Source organism: Camelus bactrianus, chromosome 1 (assembly GCF_048773025.1).
Source record: "Camelus bactrianus isolate YW-2024 breed Bactrian camel chromosome 1, ASM4877302v1, whole genome shotgun sequence".
NCBI classification, from domain to species: Eukaryota; Metazoa; Chordata; class Mammalia; order Artiodactyla; family Camelidae; genus Camelus; species Camelus bactrianus.
Window position 1 is genome coordinate 39,072,177 of NC_133539.1, and position 17,070 is coordinate 39,089,246.

At 40.4% G+C, this 17,070-nt stretch overlaps 1 protein-coding gene across 2 annotated transcripts in view; it reads left to right on the forward strand.

Annotated features, from left to right (window-relative positions):
* Window positions 1-17,070, forward strand: part of CRYBG3 (crystallin beta-gamma domain containing 3) — a 103,459-nt gene that overhangs the window by 35,301 nt on the left and 51,088 nt on the right. For both annotated transcript variants that reach the window (XM_074361659.1, XM_074361667.1), the window contains 5 exons: window positions 2,970-9,198; window positions 10,534-10,578; window positions 10,824-10,939; window positions 11,924-12,071; window positions 16,493-16,629. In XM_074361659.1, coding sequence (XP_074217760.1) covers window positions 2,970-9,198; window positions 10,534-10,578; window positions 10,824-10,939; window positions 11,924-12,071; window positions 16,493-16,629 — 6,675 coding nt within the window. The remainder of the gene's footprint in view (window positions 1-2,969; window positions 9,199-10,533; window positions 10,579-10,823; window positions 10,940-11,923; window positions 12,072-16,492; window positions 16,630-17,070) is intronic.

Here is a 17,070-nt window from a genome sequence, read left to right on the forward strand (position 1 = left end):
TAGAGCACGGCCGTATGTAGCACCCGGGGGCCTAAAAAGCCTTCACGTGACAGGTAGTTACGATTGGGCTGAAATGCGTAAAACCTTCTCAGATTTTTTAATATGTATGTCTGTTTTCTTAAACATTTGAAATGTCTAGATGTTTTGCTTTTTTCTTACTGTTGTGTGGATCACATACCTCTAGTTATGTAGGATAAGCTATAGCTCCCATGCACGGTTACATAATGCATGAAATTAATACATTCTTTTCTCTGTTCAGTTTGTGAAAATAAACCTTTTAAATTTTCTGTCTTTATTTGTAAAGTTATATGTTTTTGACATTTCCATTTTCTTTCTATTTTCTTTACTAGGGAAAAACTTAACAAAGAACAGTTTTATGGTCTTAATACTATTCAATTATGAAGATTCATCTGCAGCCTGAGAAAGAATGTTGCAGAAAATAGACTATATTGGCATGACTAACCTGTTAAGAAGCTGGAGTGTAGCTCATCAGTACCTGAAGGGACTAATTATAATACATGAAGCTAAGCTTGCAAGTTTGATGTTCAGTACTTTAAAGATGGTAATATAGTTATTTAGTATAAAGAATGAATATTTGAGTTACAAGCATATGACTTTTATGCCCAGGATGCTGCAGGAGATTATCTCGTTAGAAATTTAAACTAGTTTATGTAAATCAATTTAATCAGTTTAGTTGAAACTACCCAGAAAGTTCCAAAAATGGAAAGCAATGATCCCCCTGCTGCCCAAAGGACTCTAGAAACTACCAAAAGGCTTTATTACAGTGAGCGGAAATTTAGTGAATTTGTCTCTGGTTTATTTTAAAAGAAGTTCTTTCAGATCAAAAGTTGCATTATTGGATTGATGCAAAGTAAAATGCCTTGAGGTCTCATTAGGATGGAGCTGGTAGTAAAAGAACCTAAGTTTCCTGTACTTGAGGAGTAAAATTCTGGTCCTTATCTCTCATGTCCTATTTCTTTGGACATCATGTACATTTTGGTGATCTTTTGGGGAAAAAATGAAATGACTGCAATCTGTTGAAATTAGGTTTTAAGTGTAAAATGTAAAAGGTTTGAAAGAAAAATCAAATGATAAAACTTCTTGTCATCTGTTCACACTTCTGGATCTTTATATGTTGCTCTGAAAGACTCTTGTATTTTCTGAGTAATTTATACATTTTGATTTGGGATTTCACCAGTAACGTTAATTTACCTCTGTGTGTTTTTCTCTTGCATGTTTTCTTAACAGGTTCCCTTAAAGTTTGTTTCATAACAGTCTTTGATTTGGTCTGAAACTCATGCAGCAGCTAATATCACTTTCCCAAGGCAAAGTTTTTCTCTATACATCTCCCTTGGCTGTTTTAAAATGGACAGTAAAAACAAATTAATGTATCTGATACAATTTTTTTTTCCACAGTGGCAATGTGGTAGGATTTTAGGGGCCAGCAGTTATATAGATTGCAATAAGTTATTTCAGCTAAAATTCAAGAAATATGTAAGGGACACAGTTGATGAAGATTTTACATGTCAGAGGTTTACTTTCTGTTTTATCATTTAGACAAATCTAGCATTTTTCATGATATTGCTTTCAAGATGGGGAGAAAAAAACATTTTTGATATTGGAATACTGATAAGTGAATTTCTTAGTTATTTAGATGGATTCTATAATGTTTTGTTAATTATATGTTTAATCTGAAAAAGTTAGAACATACATCAAGTTTTTATACCACACATTTTTGTAGTTGGGACATGAAAATGTAACGAGTCCAGAATTAAAAACACTTTTGTATCTATAAGAATTAAGACAGTCAGAAACAAGTTGCTTAGCATTTAGAATCATGGCTTTACTTATTCATTAATTCACACAAAGTTATTAAATATATACCATTTGTCAAATCTTATGTGGGACACTTAAAAATACAAAGATAATGAAGATACAGTGCCTTCCTTCAAGTAGCCATAAGCTAGTGGGGAAATAAATCAGTGCACAGACCTTTATAGTTTAATAGGGCAAGTTCTGTGCTCAGGGCCCTTTGCTCCCACAGATCAGAGGCTACCTGCTCACTTTAGCAGTAAAGGGGTCCTGGAGTACTTTTGCTTTGGAGATAACTTGAGAGCTGAGTCTTGGATGACACTGGAGTTTCTCTCTGGGGCTGGAATTGAAGGGGGGGGAGGGTATGCGTGGAGGGTTGTAAGGCAGCAGCAGAGCATGGTGTGAGCGCTCGCAGAGGGAGGGTCTGCAAAGGAAGTTGGACGCTGAAAACATCAGGAACTTCATGCTGGGGTTGAGAAAAAGTAGGGAACTTGGGCTAGAAATCAAGATTTCTTGGTTTCTGCATTCATTCAGGCAGTTTAGTACTCATTACGCTGATTGACTATTTGAAGAAAATATCTTCTCTAAATAGGATATTTAAAGGCACTTCTGTCATTTACTGACTTAATACATGTATACGGAATGCTTAGTGCGGGCTAGGCATCCTGCCAGGTGTTTTCCTTTACGGCTTTTCTACTGCTGTGCTGGAAGTTGCTGTTCCACATCCACATCTAAGGGAAGGAGGAGAAGCTTGCTATGATGCTCTGATATGGTGGGGAAATCAGTGATGTAGCCATGCACTTGTGCTGCCGATATGAGACACAAAGCTAGCGTGGTCCCTTCCAGTCGGGATCAGAAGTAGAACCCAAGCCTCGGATTTGTCAGCCCACATTCTCTCCATTAACCACCGTGAGAGAGATGAGCATAACCAGGTGAAGGAGCTCAGACATCGATGCTGGCTTGACATTCACGTGCTGCTGATCAAATCTGTATTGTGTTTAATAAAGATAGGTTAAACTAAAACATTCTAGGATGTCCTTTCCAAATTAGGACATACTAAGAGCAGAAAAATTTGAAAGATAACTTCACCACAATTTCTAGGATTGCTGTTAAGTGTTACTAATTATACTTCCTGATACTCTCATTTCTTTCTGCAGACAAACGGATGGTAAGCCAGAGAGGCCTTTGGTAACATACGCAACATATCGAGGCCCGAGACAGATGAGGAAATATTTGAAGCAACAGGCAGTGTTGGAAACCGTGAATCCCTCAGCAAAAGAAAATGAAAGTTCTGACTCTAGTACGAGCACACACATGGGCCCTGGAAGTGAGATGGAGGCTGGGACGGTATCATTGTCATCAGCTAGCACAGACGGATCGGTAAAAGGATACGTGCTTGAGGGCCTGTCAGAAGACATTGATTATAACGAAATAAATCTCAGCACAGAAAGCCATTCAGCAAACAACCAAGAACTGCCAAACACTGCTTCCAAGGATGTTTTAAATGAAAACGATCCTGGGGGACCTGAGAGAAGAAGTTCATCCCCTTGTGTGACCAACTCCAGCTCCGCTGTTGGAGAATCTGACTCACAGCACCATTTAAGCTGTGCGCCAGTTTTGCAGACTGACAGAAATTTGGTGTGTTCAGTGTGGTTTACAGGAAGTAACAGTAGCAAAATTCCTTGCAGCCCAGACTTGCAGAGGACAGCTACACCAGGAACTATGGTAAAGGAACACAGCTGGGTGATGAGTGATGGGACACTGGTGCAAAGAGAGGAGCACGTGGAGCCTGAGAACCCTGCTATTTCTGACTGCTTCTCTAGTAAGTCTGATAGGAGCAGCACCACCAAACCGGGAAGGGCAGGTTTGCCAAGTCCAAGTAAATCAATTAGGCGTGAAGACCTGCAGATGCCAGAGAGTAAGTGTTCCGACAAGCAGACCATAGATAACTCATCAAAGCAGGCTGCCAATCACACCAGCCCCACTGCTCTCCAGAGACATGCTGTGACAGACACGGAACTTGTAAATGAAGGAAACAGGTTGTCTGCCCAAGACACACAGAAAAATTTGGCTGTTGCAGAAATCAAGCAAGAAACCGAAAGCATCTCAGTTGGTGAAGCCAAAGCTTCAAGTCATGTAAAAGCTCCAAAAGATAGAATTGAGTCCTTACCCAAAGATACTGGCCAGTTGTTTGTAACAGAAGCCAGAAAGCTTGATTTTAGGTCTCCGGGCAAAGTGCCTCCCCTTGTTAGAATAAATCAAAAGGACGCTGCCTCTGTAAAACACATCCGTGAATCAGCAGTTGTAGCATGTGGAGAAAATAAAAGAGCACTGGAACTGAATTTTGAACTTAATAGAAATCACATTTCAGAATCTCTTCTTGATTCTGAGAGTCCTCAACAAGCCAAAGCATTGCCTGAGGCCACAACATCTCTTAACCTTGACCATAAAAAATTAGATTCCAATACTTCATCTCCTACCTTTGTTTCCAAAGTTGGCCTGCTAAGCAAGTCGGATAGTCCTGTGTCCCAGAATGAGGGTTCTTCTCTGCTGGTTGAAACTCGGAATGTCAGCATTGCTGGTATTTCCAATCAGCCTAGTAAGTGTCAAGAAAAAAATGTGACAGATCATGTTGAGGCTGTGGACAGCGGGAACCTCCCTGCTTGCCGTCACCCTGAGCATCCATCTGCAATTTTTGAATCCAAAGCTGTTCTTCCTGATAGTGGGGAATGCCAGTTTCCCCTAGATCTTCAAGCCAGGGACACCCACTTAACCGCAGTGGACTTGAGCTTTGAGTCTGAAAGCCTCTCTAAGGACCACAGTTCCACTTCATCTCAAGACCCTAATAAGGCAGAGTTAATGCTGTCAAACAGCACAGCAAGTAAGAACACTGTAGAGAAGTCTGACTCTTTCTCCTTGGAGACCAAAACTGATAACGTTGTAGAAATTTTATCAAAAGCTGAAGTGGATGGTCAGAGCTGTGTTCCTGTTGAGTTGCCTTCTGGAGGAGGGAAAACTCTAGGTCTCTCCAAGATACCTATTTCCCAAACAGAGCCCACAGACACTTCTTGGGATAAAATTTTGTCTCCACTTGAAATGACAGATGTGCCAGCAAAGCCTGTTTTGTCAGAACTGACTTCCCTAGAGCTGGGACAGGACAAAAGTTTTCAGTCAGTTGGTCAGAAAGAGACTAAAGAGAAATATTCAGATGCCGGCCTTAAAGAGAATTGCCAAACTGAGGTTTCTCCTTCTGCTTCCGAATGTCAAGGTGTACAGGGAACAGAGACGGAGGCCTCAGGTGATCCTCCTGCTCTGCTCCAGAGTCATATACCTGGGGCTTTACCTCCTGCTCATGCTGAAAAAGTCACTGGGCAAATGGCACAGAGTTGTGAAGCCAGTACATGTGTGATTCCTCGACCTTCAGCTACTTGTGGGACAAAAAAGGTTTCTGGTTTTTCAGACATGGCAGAACTCAACTTAACTAACACTTCCCCCAGCTTCCCGGAAACTGACAGCACGAAAGTAAACCCACCTCTTCTGGATCCTGGTATCAGTTTGGAAAAAAGGGCTTTTGCGTCTGAGGATTCAAGTTTTGTTACTGATCCTTCTGTGCTGAGATCAGAAAAGGGAGCCTCATCTCACAGAAGGAAAGAGAACATTCATCTCCTAAGTGGTGGTACTGACAGCGTGTCTTCTTCCTCCAGTAACTCCGAAGAAGTTAGCGTGGGTGCGAGCTTATGCAATCCCCCAGGTGACTTTGGTTCTGTAAAAGTTGCCACAGGTGGCACAAACGAAGGTGCCTCCTTAGCTAACCAGCTGTGCCCTAACGGCTCTTGTTTGGAATTTGAAATATCTGTCACAACAGGGGCAGAAGTCACCCCGCTTCAGGAACATTTTGAGAATCATCCTGGGATGGTGTCTCTTGATTTCCCAACTGCTGCCCAGTGTGACCGTCCCCTGGCAGCAGGGACTGGAGCCGTTGCTGGGGCTCCAGCGTCAGTTAACAGCTCAAGCCAGCAGTGTTCTGAAGCATCTGCTGGGCACACAGAAGCAAGGAGGAGAGCACATGACCAACTGGTGGACCTTGAAAATGGTCTGCCTAAAAAGGCTGGTACATTGATTGGTGAGATCTTTAATTCTGTCAGGGAGGAACTAAAATCCAAACACATAGTCGGTACCTGCCAGGAGCCTAGAACCATAGACGGCATAATGAATCCAGGTGCCTTGAAAGTAAACACCCCTGAGAAAAACCCCTCAGAAGTGACACTAACAGGGATCCAGCTGACAGAGCATCTGGAAGAGCAGGCCACTGAAAGCATGTCAGAAGCCCAAGAGGAAGAAAAGACCTGTGACTCACCTCCTGTTGGTGAGAAGAGCCTCCTTTCAGATTCTGCTAGAATGAGTGTATGTTGGTTGATAGAAGATCGAGCTAGGGAATTAGTCAATGAGATTATTTGTTCAGCCCAAGAAACCTTAACAAATGATGCTTTTGAAGATACAGAGGATAGCTGGGATTCTGAACTTCAGGCTAATACTTCAGAAATTCTGAATAGTGGTAGTGTTAAGCCGCGCGATATAGTAAGGGAGTTCTTAGTGTCGGAGCAGGCAGTAAATCAAAGCACATGTGAAATTAGTGAAAAAGTACTAGATAGATTCTTTGCTGTAAGTAACTTAGTTAATAACACAGAGTCAATTAAAGGAAGAGAAATTGTTCTCTACCAGAAGTCCCCATTTTCAGGAAATAGAGCTGGGCAGTCTGATAGTATAAATTTGCAGGAATCAGATACCGTTTTACTAGCTGAAGACACGCCCAGTACAGGGTTAGATGATCAGGCAAAAACACATTCATTTCTCAATGGGGACTCTAAAGAGAAAATGGAAGTGGAGTGTGCTGATAATCACAAAACTGATACAGAGGATACAAGAACTCTTGCACTGAATTTCAAATGGCCTCCATTTGTGAATGATGACATCCATGTACCCGGGACATCTAAAAGCAGTTTGTCTGATACTTTTGTATGTATATCTGAGAAAAGCTTGCCAGGACACAGTAATAAAAGCACACCCCTTGCAATGTCAGAAGTAGGGAAAGTGCACAAGAAGGATACTGAAGTAAATGTAGGAAAAATTGAGCTTATGCCTTCCATGTTAGAAATGGGGAAAATAAATAAGAAAGATGCTGAACTGAATATTGTGAAATATGAGGCAGCCCCTCTTATGTCAGAAATGAGAGGGGCACCTAAGAAGGATGCTGAATTGAGTGTCTCAGAAACTGAGCGAACAGCTGACATTCTGAAAATGAGAGAAGTAAACCAAATGGATGCTGAGAGGTATATTGAAGAAACGGAGGGATTACCTGCCATTTTAGAGGTGGAAAAAGCTTATAAAATGAGGGACACTGAAGGGGATATTGGCAAAACTGACATGATACCTGTTATGTCAGAACTGAAAAATACCTATCAAGAAGATGCTGAGAGAATTACTGGAAAGACTGAAGTGATTCCTGCTACGTTAGAAATGGAAAATATTTACCAAAAGGATGCTGAAGGAGATATCGCAAAGACTGAGGTGACACCTGTTACATTAGACGTGGAAAACATTTACCAGAAGCATGCTGAAGGGGATGTTGGCAAGACCAGGGTGACATCGGTTATGCCAGAAATGGAAAATACCTACCAGAAAGATGTTGAGGGGACTCCTGAAAAGGCTGAAGTGATACCTGCTACATTAGAAATGGAAGATATTTATCAAAAGGATGTTGAAGGCGTGATGGACAAAACTGAGGTGATGCCCATTACGTTAGAGATGGCAAATACCTACCGAAAAGATGGTGAGGGGATGACCGGGAAGACTGAAAGACCTATGATGGAAATGGAGAACACTTATCAAAGGGGTGCTGGAGGGGTGCTTAGGAAAACTGAAGTGGTACCTCCTCTTGAGCTGGAAGTGAACGAAGCACCCTGGGCAGCAGTACCTGCCTCCTCAGAAATGGAAGACGCATGCCAGAGAGATGCTAAGGAGACCACTGGGGTGATCGTGCCCAGGCCCTCTAAGACAGAGACGGAAGGAACGTCCCCAGGAGATTCTGACGGGACTGTCAGGAAACACAGAGTGTTGTCCACCGTGGTAAACAGTGAGAAAACATATGGGACAGGTCTGGAACTGCCCATCACACGAGCGGAGGCCACACCTCCCACACCTGAGGCTGGGGCAGCACGCCAAGAGTGTGCTGAAGGGAGTGCGGGGGAGATGGAGAAAGAGACGACGGAGGTGAAGGCAGGCTTGATAGCGTGTGACACCAGACTCGCCTCCTATTTCAGGGGACATGAGTCACCTACGCTGAGTAAGGATTATGAAGGCTACCCAGCAGTGCCGCATGTTCAGCCCGAGGGCACCCTGGGAAGGCCGGACAGAAGGACACCTGTTGCTGCAGTGCCTAAGAGAACAAGACACCTAGATTATGGGGACGAAAAAGGGGAAGCCAACTTAGCCTTCGTTTCTCAAGATGAGCAAGAAAATTCTTCCTTTACTATATTATATGAGGAGCCCCTTCGAGATGAGGACAAGTGTGCTACTGCAGAGGTAAGAAGAACACGTTCTCTCTTGGTTCCGGACACGTCCACTGACAGCATGACTGTTTTCGCGTGTGAGAGGTCTGAGAGCAGAACTGACCTCGTCCGGCATTTTGAAAAGGAAACCAAAGTAGGTGAGGCGTTCGACGGTGATAGTTCAGACATGTTCTTAGCAGTGGAGGCCAAACGGTACAAGATCTATCCCTTAGCTCTGTCTCCCATTTATGAGGACGACAGCTCCCAGGAGGACGTTCTCTCCAGTGAGGTCTCACCCGGTCATCACGGCTCCACGAAGTCAAGGGAGAGTGCAGACCAGCCCTCCTCTGTTCTGTCGCTTCTCCAGTCAGTGTCAGAGCGTTTAAAGTTGAACTTTGAGGAAGATGACAGGCAGGAGGGAGGGGAAGAGGAGGAGAAGGAGGAGGAAAGGGAGGAAGAAGCATCGCATGAAGGATGTCTGAGAGCTCGAAGGCGGGAAACTGTTACCTTCAAGCTGCCAGATTCTTCTGTCACATTTTACCCCGATGGTGACCACGAAAGTACTGGAACTTCTGAGACTTCGTACATGATGTCAAATGAACCCGCTACCTGTAATCTGCAGATTGGTTTGTGGCCAGAAAAGGCCTCATTTCTACAAAAATCCGACCTTACTTCCAAGCTTCACTCTTCTCTGAAGAGTGCTTACCATCAGTACTTGCAGACTTCCAAAACCCACTGCTCAGAAAAAGGAGCCAGATTTGGTGGAGTTTTCCAGGAACCCGTGTCAAAGTATTTCCGTGCTCAAGACACCTCAGGCCGATTGAGCCCCTTCACAGAGGTGAGTTATTTTGATTATTGATCAGTGAAGTAGTGCTTTGGGTCATGAAGTGAGCTAAAAGCTTATTAAGAAAATAAGTGTTTTGAGGTTGTGTAAAGGATTTAAAAAACACCACAGGTTAACTTTGTCCTTTGATGGAACTGTACCAAGATTCAGCTATTTTAGCTGAACTGTTATATTTCAGAAAACAGAATTGCTTCATCAGAATTTAAAAGGCAGAAGAGAGAAGCAAATTATTTCCCAGTTCTTTGCTAATTTTTAGTTTTCAAGCTAAATTAAGTGACAGCATTCTGAATTTCTCGAGGTACTGTATGTGGGAAAATTGTCACTTTCCGCTGAGCGTGTGTCTCATGAAATATTTTAAAATATTTAAAAATATTTTAAATGCTTAAAATATTTTAAGTGTTTGCTTGACAACAACCTCTCCCTGTAATTGCTCATGTCCTGGGTCCTACATAGCAGGGCAGTGAACAGACGAATTCAGAGGAAAGGAGAGGAAAACATCATAGCCGGAAAATGTCTTGAAATTCAGTTACATCTTTCTTTGCCTTAGAAGTATTTAAATGTCTAATATAGAATATTCATCGAACATGGGATATTCCTTTCTGACATTCCCAAGATCATGGAACTTTCTCTAGGATTCCCAGTGGCTGTGTCTTTACTTTGAATAGCCTTTGTAACAGAATAATAATTGAATACCAGCCAATAGCTTGTGAGGCAGAGTCGTTTTAAATGAAAGGTTGGAATTTGGAGAAGTGTTTCTTTAATGGTTCCCTATTGCCTACTAAGCCAAGGGCAAGCTCTTTGCTCTGGATTACAAGGTCGCCAAGTTCTGTTTGTTCAACCTTGTCTCTCTGTGCTCTGGGTACACACCCTATAAGAGATAAGTACTTTTTCTCAAGATGTCGTCTTCCTGGAATGTTTTCCTCTGCTACCCCCACCCCAACCTGCCACGTTTTTTCACTTATTGAAAGTCTGTTTTTCAAAGTCCTCTCCATACCAGTTCCTCAGATAAGCCCCTTGGGAACGGCCTTGTGCCATCACCTCCCCTCCACGCTCATGCCATTCCCCTTGATTTCCATAACCTGGCGCTTTGTTCACCTAGAAGAGTCGTGGGAATGTGATCGTCTGTAAGCTTCTTGAGGGCAGAGTCAAAACATTATTTTCCTTTATGTCTACCTTTACATTCCTCAGACTATCTAGAGGTGCACCTTGCAGCTAATGGTCACTAAGTAAGTATGCGATAAGTTGGATTTGTGACTGCTAAGAGAGTGAACTGTGTATCTTTCCATTGATGTTTCTTCAGATTTACTTCTTCCACTTTTATTATTTCAGAATGTTGACAAACAAACTCTGAAGTGTAACCCAAGACCTGGCAAGGTAAGCATACATTTCTTAGGTAGAATGAGATAAAATATGAAAAATAAGGTTACTTTTAGGTTTGGGGAGTTTAAAGTAAATACTTTTAACTGACATAGAAAATAATTATTTTACTCAAGGATTTAGCATCTGAAGTAATATTTGCTTTTTTACATTTAGATTTTGTTCTCTACATTCTAGGATGTTTTAGAATTGTAAATGTGTTCTTAAAATGAGTTATCGTGCCTACTTACTGTATGTTGCAGGTGGTTATCTATGATCTCCATGGAAGTAAATATAAACAAGAGATCTACTGTAATATTCCTGATGCTACATCTTGGTTCTTTCCGAATGGGGTACTGATAAAAGTTGTAAGGGGCTGGTAAGAGATCTCTTAACATTTTATAGCATTTTCCCTTCAAATTAAGTGTTTTCTTCTTCTTGTTTTTTTGTTTTTTGTATTTTTTAATTAAAACCACATTCCTTTCCTTCTAGAATAATTTTTAAAACATTATTAGTGTTTTATAACTTATTTGTTCTCTGTATTTTCTGTAGCAAAAACTACAGGTTGTTCTTAGTACTTAAAGCCAGCAGTAAGTTGTGAGACCTAATATATACGATACAATCAATACCATTTTGTAACCTCATTGTTAGCAGAATAGATTTGGCAAGTTGAGCCGGAGGCTTCAGTTTAATGAATAGCTTTGGAAATGAGTTCAAAATCTGTGGGATGCTAAGGAATGTGAAGGCCATATGCTTAAAGTCATTTGTACAGCTGACATGCTCAAGAAGTGAAGGACTCTCTGTATGGTGTAAAAATGATGGAAAAGCTCATTTGTTATTATGGACCACGTCCCATGGATGTGCAGGGGCCAGAATTTCTCTGTCCAGTGTTTCGGTTACGCACTGGTCAGTATGCATGTTGTAAGCAGTGTGGTGTAGTGCTGTCTTCATGTAATAAAATGAGACACGTGGGCTCTGTTATCCAGCAACAGGAAAATTTGGGTGGAAGTGGAATTTGGAATTGTTAAGCTGTTGTTTTTAATATAAATGGATACTTTTGTGTATCCAGCATCTGTAAAGTGTATGTATACATGAATATAGGCACAGCATACATTGTGGTGCTGTGTTCAGGAATTGTCCCTTCCAAGTTGTGTGCACTTTCATTCTTGCTAATGCTATTTGCCTATACTTACATTAGCATATATCATTGTTTCAAAATAGGGCTATATGGAGTAGTGGAAAATAGCCCAGATTGAAAAAATTCAAGTAGAGAAGATGGTCTGTAACTTATCAATATCATTTGCTTTATGCCTCATTTCTTAGAAAATTAATTATAACTGATCATGCTTTTATATTTGTTCAGCTGGATTTTATATGAGAAACCACATTTCCAGGGTCAGAAATGTGTACTAGAGGAAGGGGAAAAAGTATTAAACCGTGACTGGATCCTTCAGAACAGAAAGCATCCACAAAGAGACTTCGTATTGGGTTCTATCAAGCGTGTCTTAAAGGTAACAGGACAGTTGATCTTCCCCTGCTTTTTGTTTTGTTTTGTTTGTCATGTAATGAAGCTGTGCTTTGGCCCAGCAATGCTTAGAAATGGTTGCTAATATTTGTGCTAATTTTATTAATCTTCATTATCATATTAATATTTTTTACCAGATATGTATAAAGCACTAAGTGAATGAAAATTTAAAATATTACATGTAATCTGACCTGTAAAATGTTACATATTGTAATATATATATATATATATATATATTTTTAAATAGTAGTAGGAGTATACCATCCAGACATCTTTAGGAAAAGATGTTTCCAAATATGTCTTTTTCTAGTGAATTTTACTCCTCAGTGTACGTGTGTGCGTGCGTGCGTGTGTGTGTGAGAGAGAGAGGTGGGTGTTAGGGAAATCAGAGAAGGAAGGATGATGAGCAGAAGGGAAAGTGTGTTGCTTTTTTATTTTCTGTTTAGAAAATATTACTGAATACTAATGTGGGGAAAATCTTGCCATATAATAAGACGTTTTGTGGGAAGTGCCTTGCTGGTTTAGTGGCAGGGTGAATTAGTGATAAGGACAGCATTCTCCCATGTACTGTTAGGAGCTCCTCCCACAGCAATGTACTACGTGACTTAGTGCAGTTGCTCCCATGACAGTCACAGATATGTATACATATATTTCAAACTCTGGAGATTCCATTTATATGCTAAAAAAAAGTAGAAATTGAAGTGGACCTTATCATGATTTGGGTTAATGTCATTAAACCCTTGAGAGTTGCAGATAGCATCCAGAAAAATATTATCATAAGGGGGCGTCTGCATGTATTTTATGTGAATTAATACTTTCTGCAAAACTGTAGACAGACCTGTGGCTAACAAACGTCTGTGTCTGCACCTGGACCCAATATTGTGGTAGGCACTGGGCATAGAACTACAGGCGAGGTGCGGTCTCCTACTTGAGATTGCTCAAAGTCTAGAACAGAGATGGGAGATGACCTGACCGTATGATGTGAGAGGTTCTCTGCAGGGACCTGCAGGTGCACAAAGAAGAGGCACCTCCCCTGGAGGAGGTGGCACCTGATTGGAATCTTAAGAGAGTAAATAGGAGTTAGGCAGCAAGCCACTTGTGTCAGATACCGAAGTGAGCGTTGGTGTCTTGGTGGTAGTGTAAGGAGATTGATGGCTACAGCATAGAGGGCAGTGTGCCTTTTCACTGCAAAATTTAATTGCCAGCAGTTCAGCTCAGCAAGAACATTTGAATGCTCACTTAATTAGCTCACTCATGAGAAATGCCTTAAAACAAATAATTAGTTTATATGTAGAATCTTCTAAGATTTAAATAACTTGTGGTTTTGTGCCTGCCTTGTGAGTGTCAGGCACCATGCCAAGGCTGGTGAGGGAAAAAAAGATGAATAAGCTATTGTAAACGGCAACCTCCACACACCCCCACCCAAAATCAAACAATAATAAAATCAAACAAAATACTCAATCTGTTGAGCATGGGTATATAAATGAGTATTTGCACATCCGTCATTTGCTTAGAATATATTATAAGAAAGAATAAGTCATGCATGCATTTTTTTCCTTCTTCCATTGTTTGTTCTTGGACTCATTTTTTAAATTGCGGTGTTAGTGCCCACTCCTCTTGGACAGGCTAGCAACTTTTAGTGAGGAAGGAAAATGAAACTATTCAGCATTGAATGGGAAAGGCATTATATTGTTCTAAATATTTGACAGAGCAAGAGTGAGGCATCAAGCTGCTTCCTTTCTCCAGCCTTGTCAAAATTCTGCCTATTGATAGCTTCATTTTCATGGTGGCCATTCCACATTCACTTAGACCTACCTATGCTAGCTTTATCTTGTTTCATCATCTTTTAGTTGCTCTAATCTGAGTAGTCAAAACATTAATGTTCTTTAAAGATAATGCTTTCGTGATGTCTTCGCTTTGCTGTGAGTAGATACAGCAGGCAGCAAATGACATAGTCAGTTATCAGAAATTGTAGATTCTGCTCAAGGGTCATCTTAGCCCCCAGTGGAAATAATTCACTGCTACAGTGAATCTTGAGTCAAGTGCTTTCTTTTCTCAAAAAGGTGAATACTGCAAATTACTCTGTTTATTAAGAATTTAATTTTTTTTTTTTAAAGGGATGACATTTCCTTCCTTCAGAGGTGACTTAGGTTGTTTCCTCATTAGTGAGCCGAGAAGAGAGATCCATTGTTAGATCAGGGGCTGAATGTATTTCATACAAGGTGGAGGCAAGCAGTTTTTGTTACTGGGTTTGTGATTCATTCCTACCCAGTTTCTCTCTTTCAGCTTGGTCTCCATTCCTCCTGATTGCTCTAATAGTCTAAGCTTGTAGATTTCACTGAGCTATATTTACAAAGTATATTGTGACAGGAAAAGCCTGGGAGGAAGACATATAAACTTTTCTTTACTAAGAATAAACTGCTTATTGTTGCTAGGTTACTAGAAGGCGCCCTTCAGTTGCTAATGTTTACTGCCTCTGTCCATCAAGAATTATACAAATCTTGCAAAAGACATTATTTCTGTGACTAGCCACTGTGGAGAAAATAGAATTATCAGTGAAATTTTTTTCAGTCAACTAGAGAAAATAATTGGTTTTCTAGTAAAGATAGTTGAGAACATAAATGATCTTATTTTTGTTTATTTTCAGTTTTTTAGCAGTTTCCATTATGCTTTTTCCATTATGCTGTTTCCTTCTGTGTTGTGTTAGTCTGGATTGCCTCTTAGCTTTTTCCCTTTTAAAGTACACCACCCAAACATTGTTTGTATAACACAATGCAGAGGAAACTTATTTGTGTGAGACACTTAGTTATGTATTCTGTTTCTGTACCTCAGATCCCTGTGGAAACATTAACATTGGCAGCATTTTAAATAATGTTACTAGAACTCTATTTTTAATAGCAAACAAAAGAGCCTTAACGATTGACAGGTGACTGTTTTAGACATTGCTGGCTATTTTTTAAATGAAACTTTAGAAGGAAATATACTTCTTAAACTTTAAAGGATATTTTAGGTTATACCTTTTTACCGTATTGCATTTTAGAACTAACTTTCTGAAAATAAGCAGTATCAATTTGCTTGCTTTTACATATTAATAATAATGATTAGTAAAAACTCAGTTTGGAGAAAGATTTAAAAATCAGAAAATTGCAGTTTTTAAATTACAAAACAGATTATAATAAAAAATATAAATGTTCAACCTAATAAATTTCACCCGATTGTTACTGCATTTACCTACGTTATTAGAGCGTAATTATTTAAATTTCACAACATCCTAGATGACAATTGTGTTACTGAACCTTGAATTGTATAGTTAAACACTCATGACTACTGAGATAGATTGTGTGTTCAGACAAAGCACATCTGTCATTTCAGAGAAGGTAAAAACAGTTTTGTTTTGATTCTTTAAGAAAAGATGAAGTCTTTTTTGAATTAGGACCTGACTAATAAAGATTTTCTTAGGTAAGAATACAGAAAATCATGTCTTTAGTTGCAATGAGGGAAACATTTACAGCATTCAGAAAGGCTAAAAGGGGAAGTGGAGACAGCACGGATACCAGTATGACTGAACAGTTCTGGGGAGTTAGTATAGGTCACTAGGTTGGTGCCACACTGTAGAGAGGAAAACAGAAATATAAATTTGAAATGCTTAGGTGCTTGAGTCTTAAGCCAAGGAGTATCACGAGGAAAGCGGTGTTCACACAAGCCCAGCCGTATAGAGGAAGCTAGTACCTGCCTGGTGATGCAATCAAAGTCATTGCCTTGATGAAGGACCTTGACAGTGGAAATTTTAAAGGGCGGTTTGACAGGACATGGCGACAGTGCACGTGTGATGGAGAGTAGGGTCAACTTTCATAATGCCTTTCTTCTTCAGACCACCGTGTGCTGAAGGAAGTAAGTAGAGTACCGCAAGTAGGAAAGGAGATTTCCTTTACCCTCACCTCTAATTCCTGCTTCCTTTGTCGATGTAAATTAGATAACACGCTGGGGGAGGAGTGCCTCTCTGTTATTTATTTTTTATGTTCCCCATGAGATCAGCTTTTATTTAACTCCCTTCCTCCCCATGGCTTTGTTATGCTTCTGAGAAGGAAGGCTTATAGACTTTTGGCACTCACATAGTTTGGTGATTCTGAAAATTGCTTAATGGAGCAAGACTTTTAAAAACAAAGCAGAAAGAATTGGGCTAATACTGTTTCAATCAGTAATCTTTCAATCAGTTTTCATGTTATCCATGTAACTCCTTAGAAAAAAAATTATTTTAACAAACCAGTAAGGAGGGAAAGTATTTCCATTATGTTTTTGGGTAGAAATCCAACTGAACAATGAGAATAATTGTAACTGTATGTCCAGGGTGTTGAGAAGACTGGACTGTGTGTCTCTAGATATTTCAAAACCATTTTTTCCCCCCAGGATTGCAGTATTCCAGAGATAGAACTTTGCCCACAGTCTGACCCAGCATGTTGTCCTATCTACATACAGCGAGCGATTCCCAATTTGGAAGAGCTGAATATCCCCAAGTCTGTGTCCTTCACTGTGAAGTCAGGAGTGTACGTATCCGTTTCTCTTTACGACAGTGATTGTTGGCTACCACAGCTACCTTGTTCCGTATTTCAGTAGTTTAGTTAATTTTACCATATATGCTTCTGAATACCCAAGAAAGACTTTTGCAAGCATTAAAATAGATTCTGTCTGTTTTCAAATCCAGTTAAGCGCTTGATATATGACTCACTGGAGCAAATACAGATTCTCAGAGATAGTTCTTGATGGGTGCATCCATTGCCTTTTCACCACCAAATTGTGGGATTGAGAAATAAAAACATGTCCCAGGCCGCAAATTCTGGAGCCTGAGCTATTTGTAGGGTATCTCAGTGCTAATAGTTATTGAGGGTCCTTGTGGCACGTTTTTATTACTCCTCTATTCCTGCAAGGCTGGTGGAGCTACTTGCATGTCATACACCAAGAAATTGGATGGCTGGCTTGAAGCTACC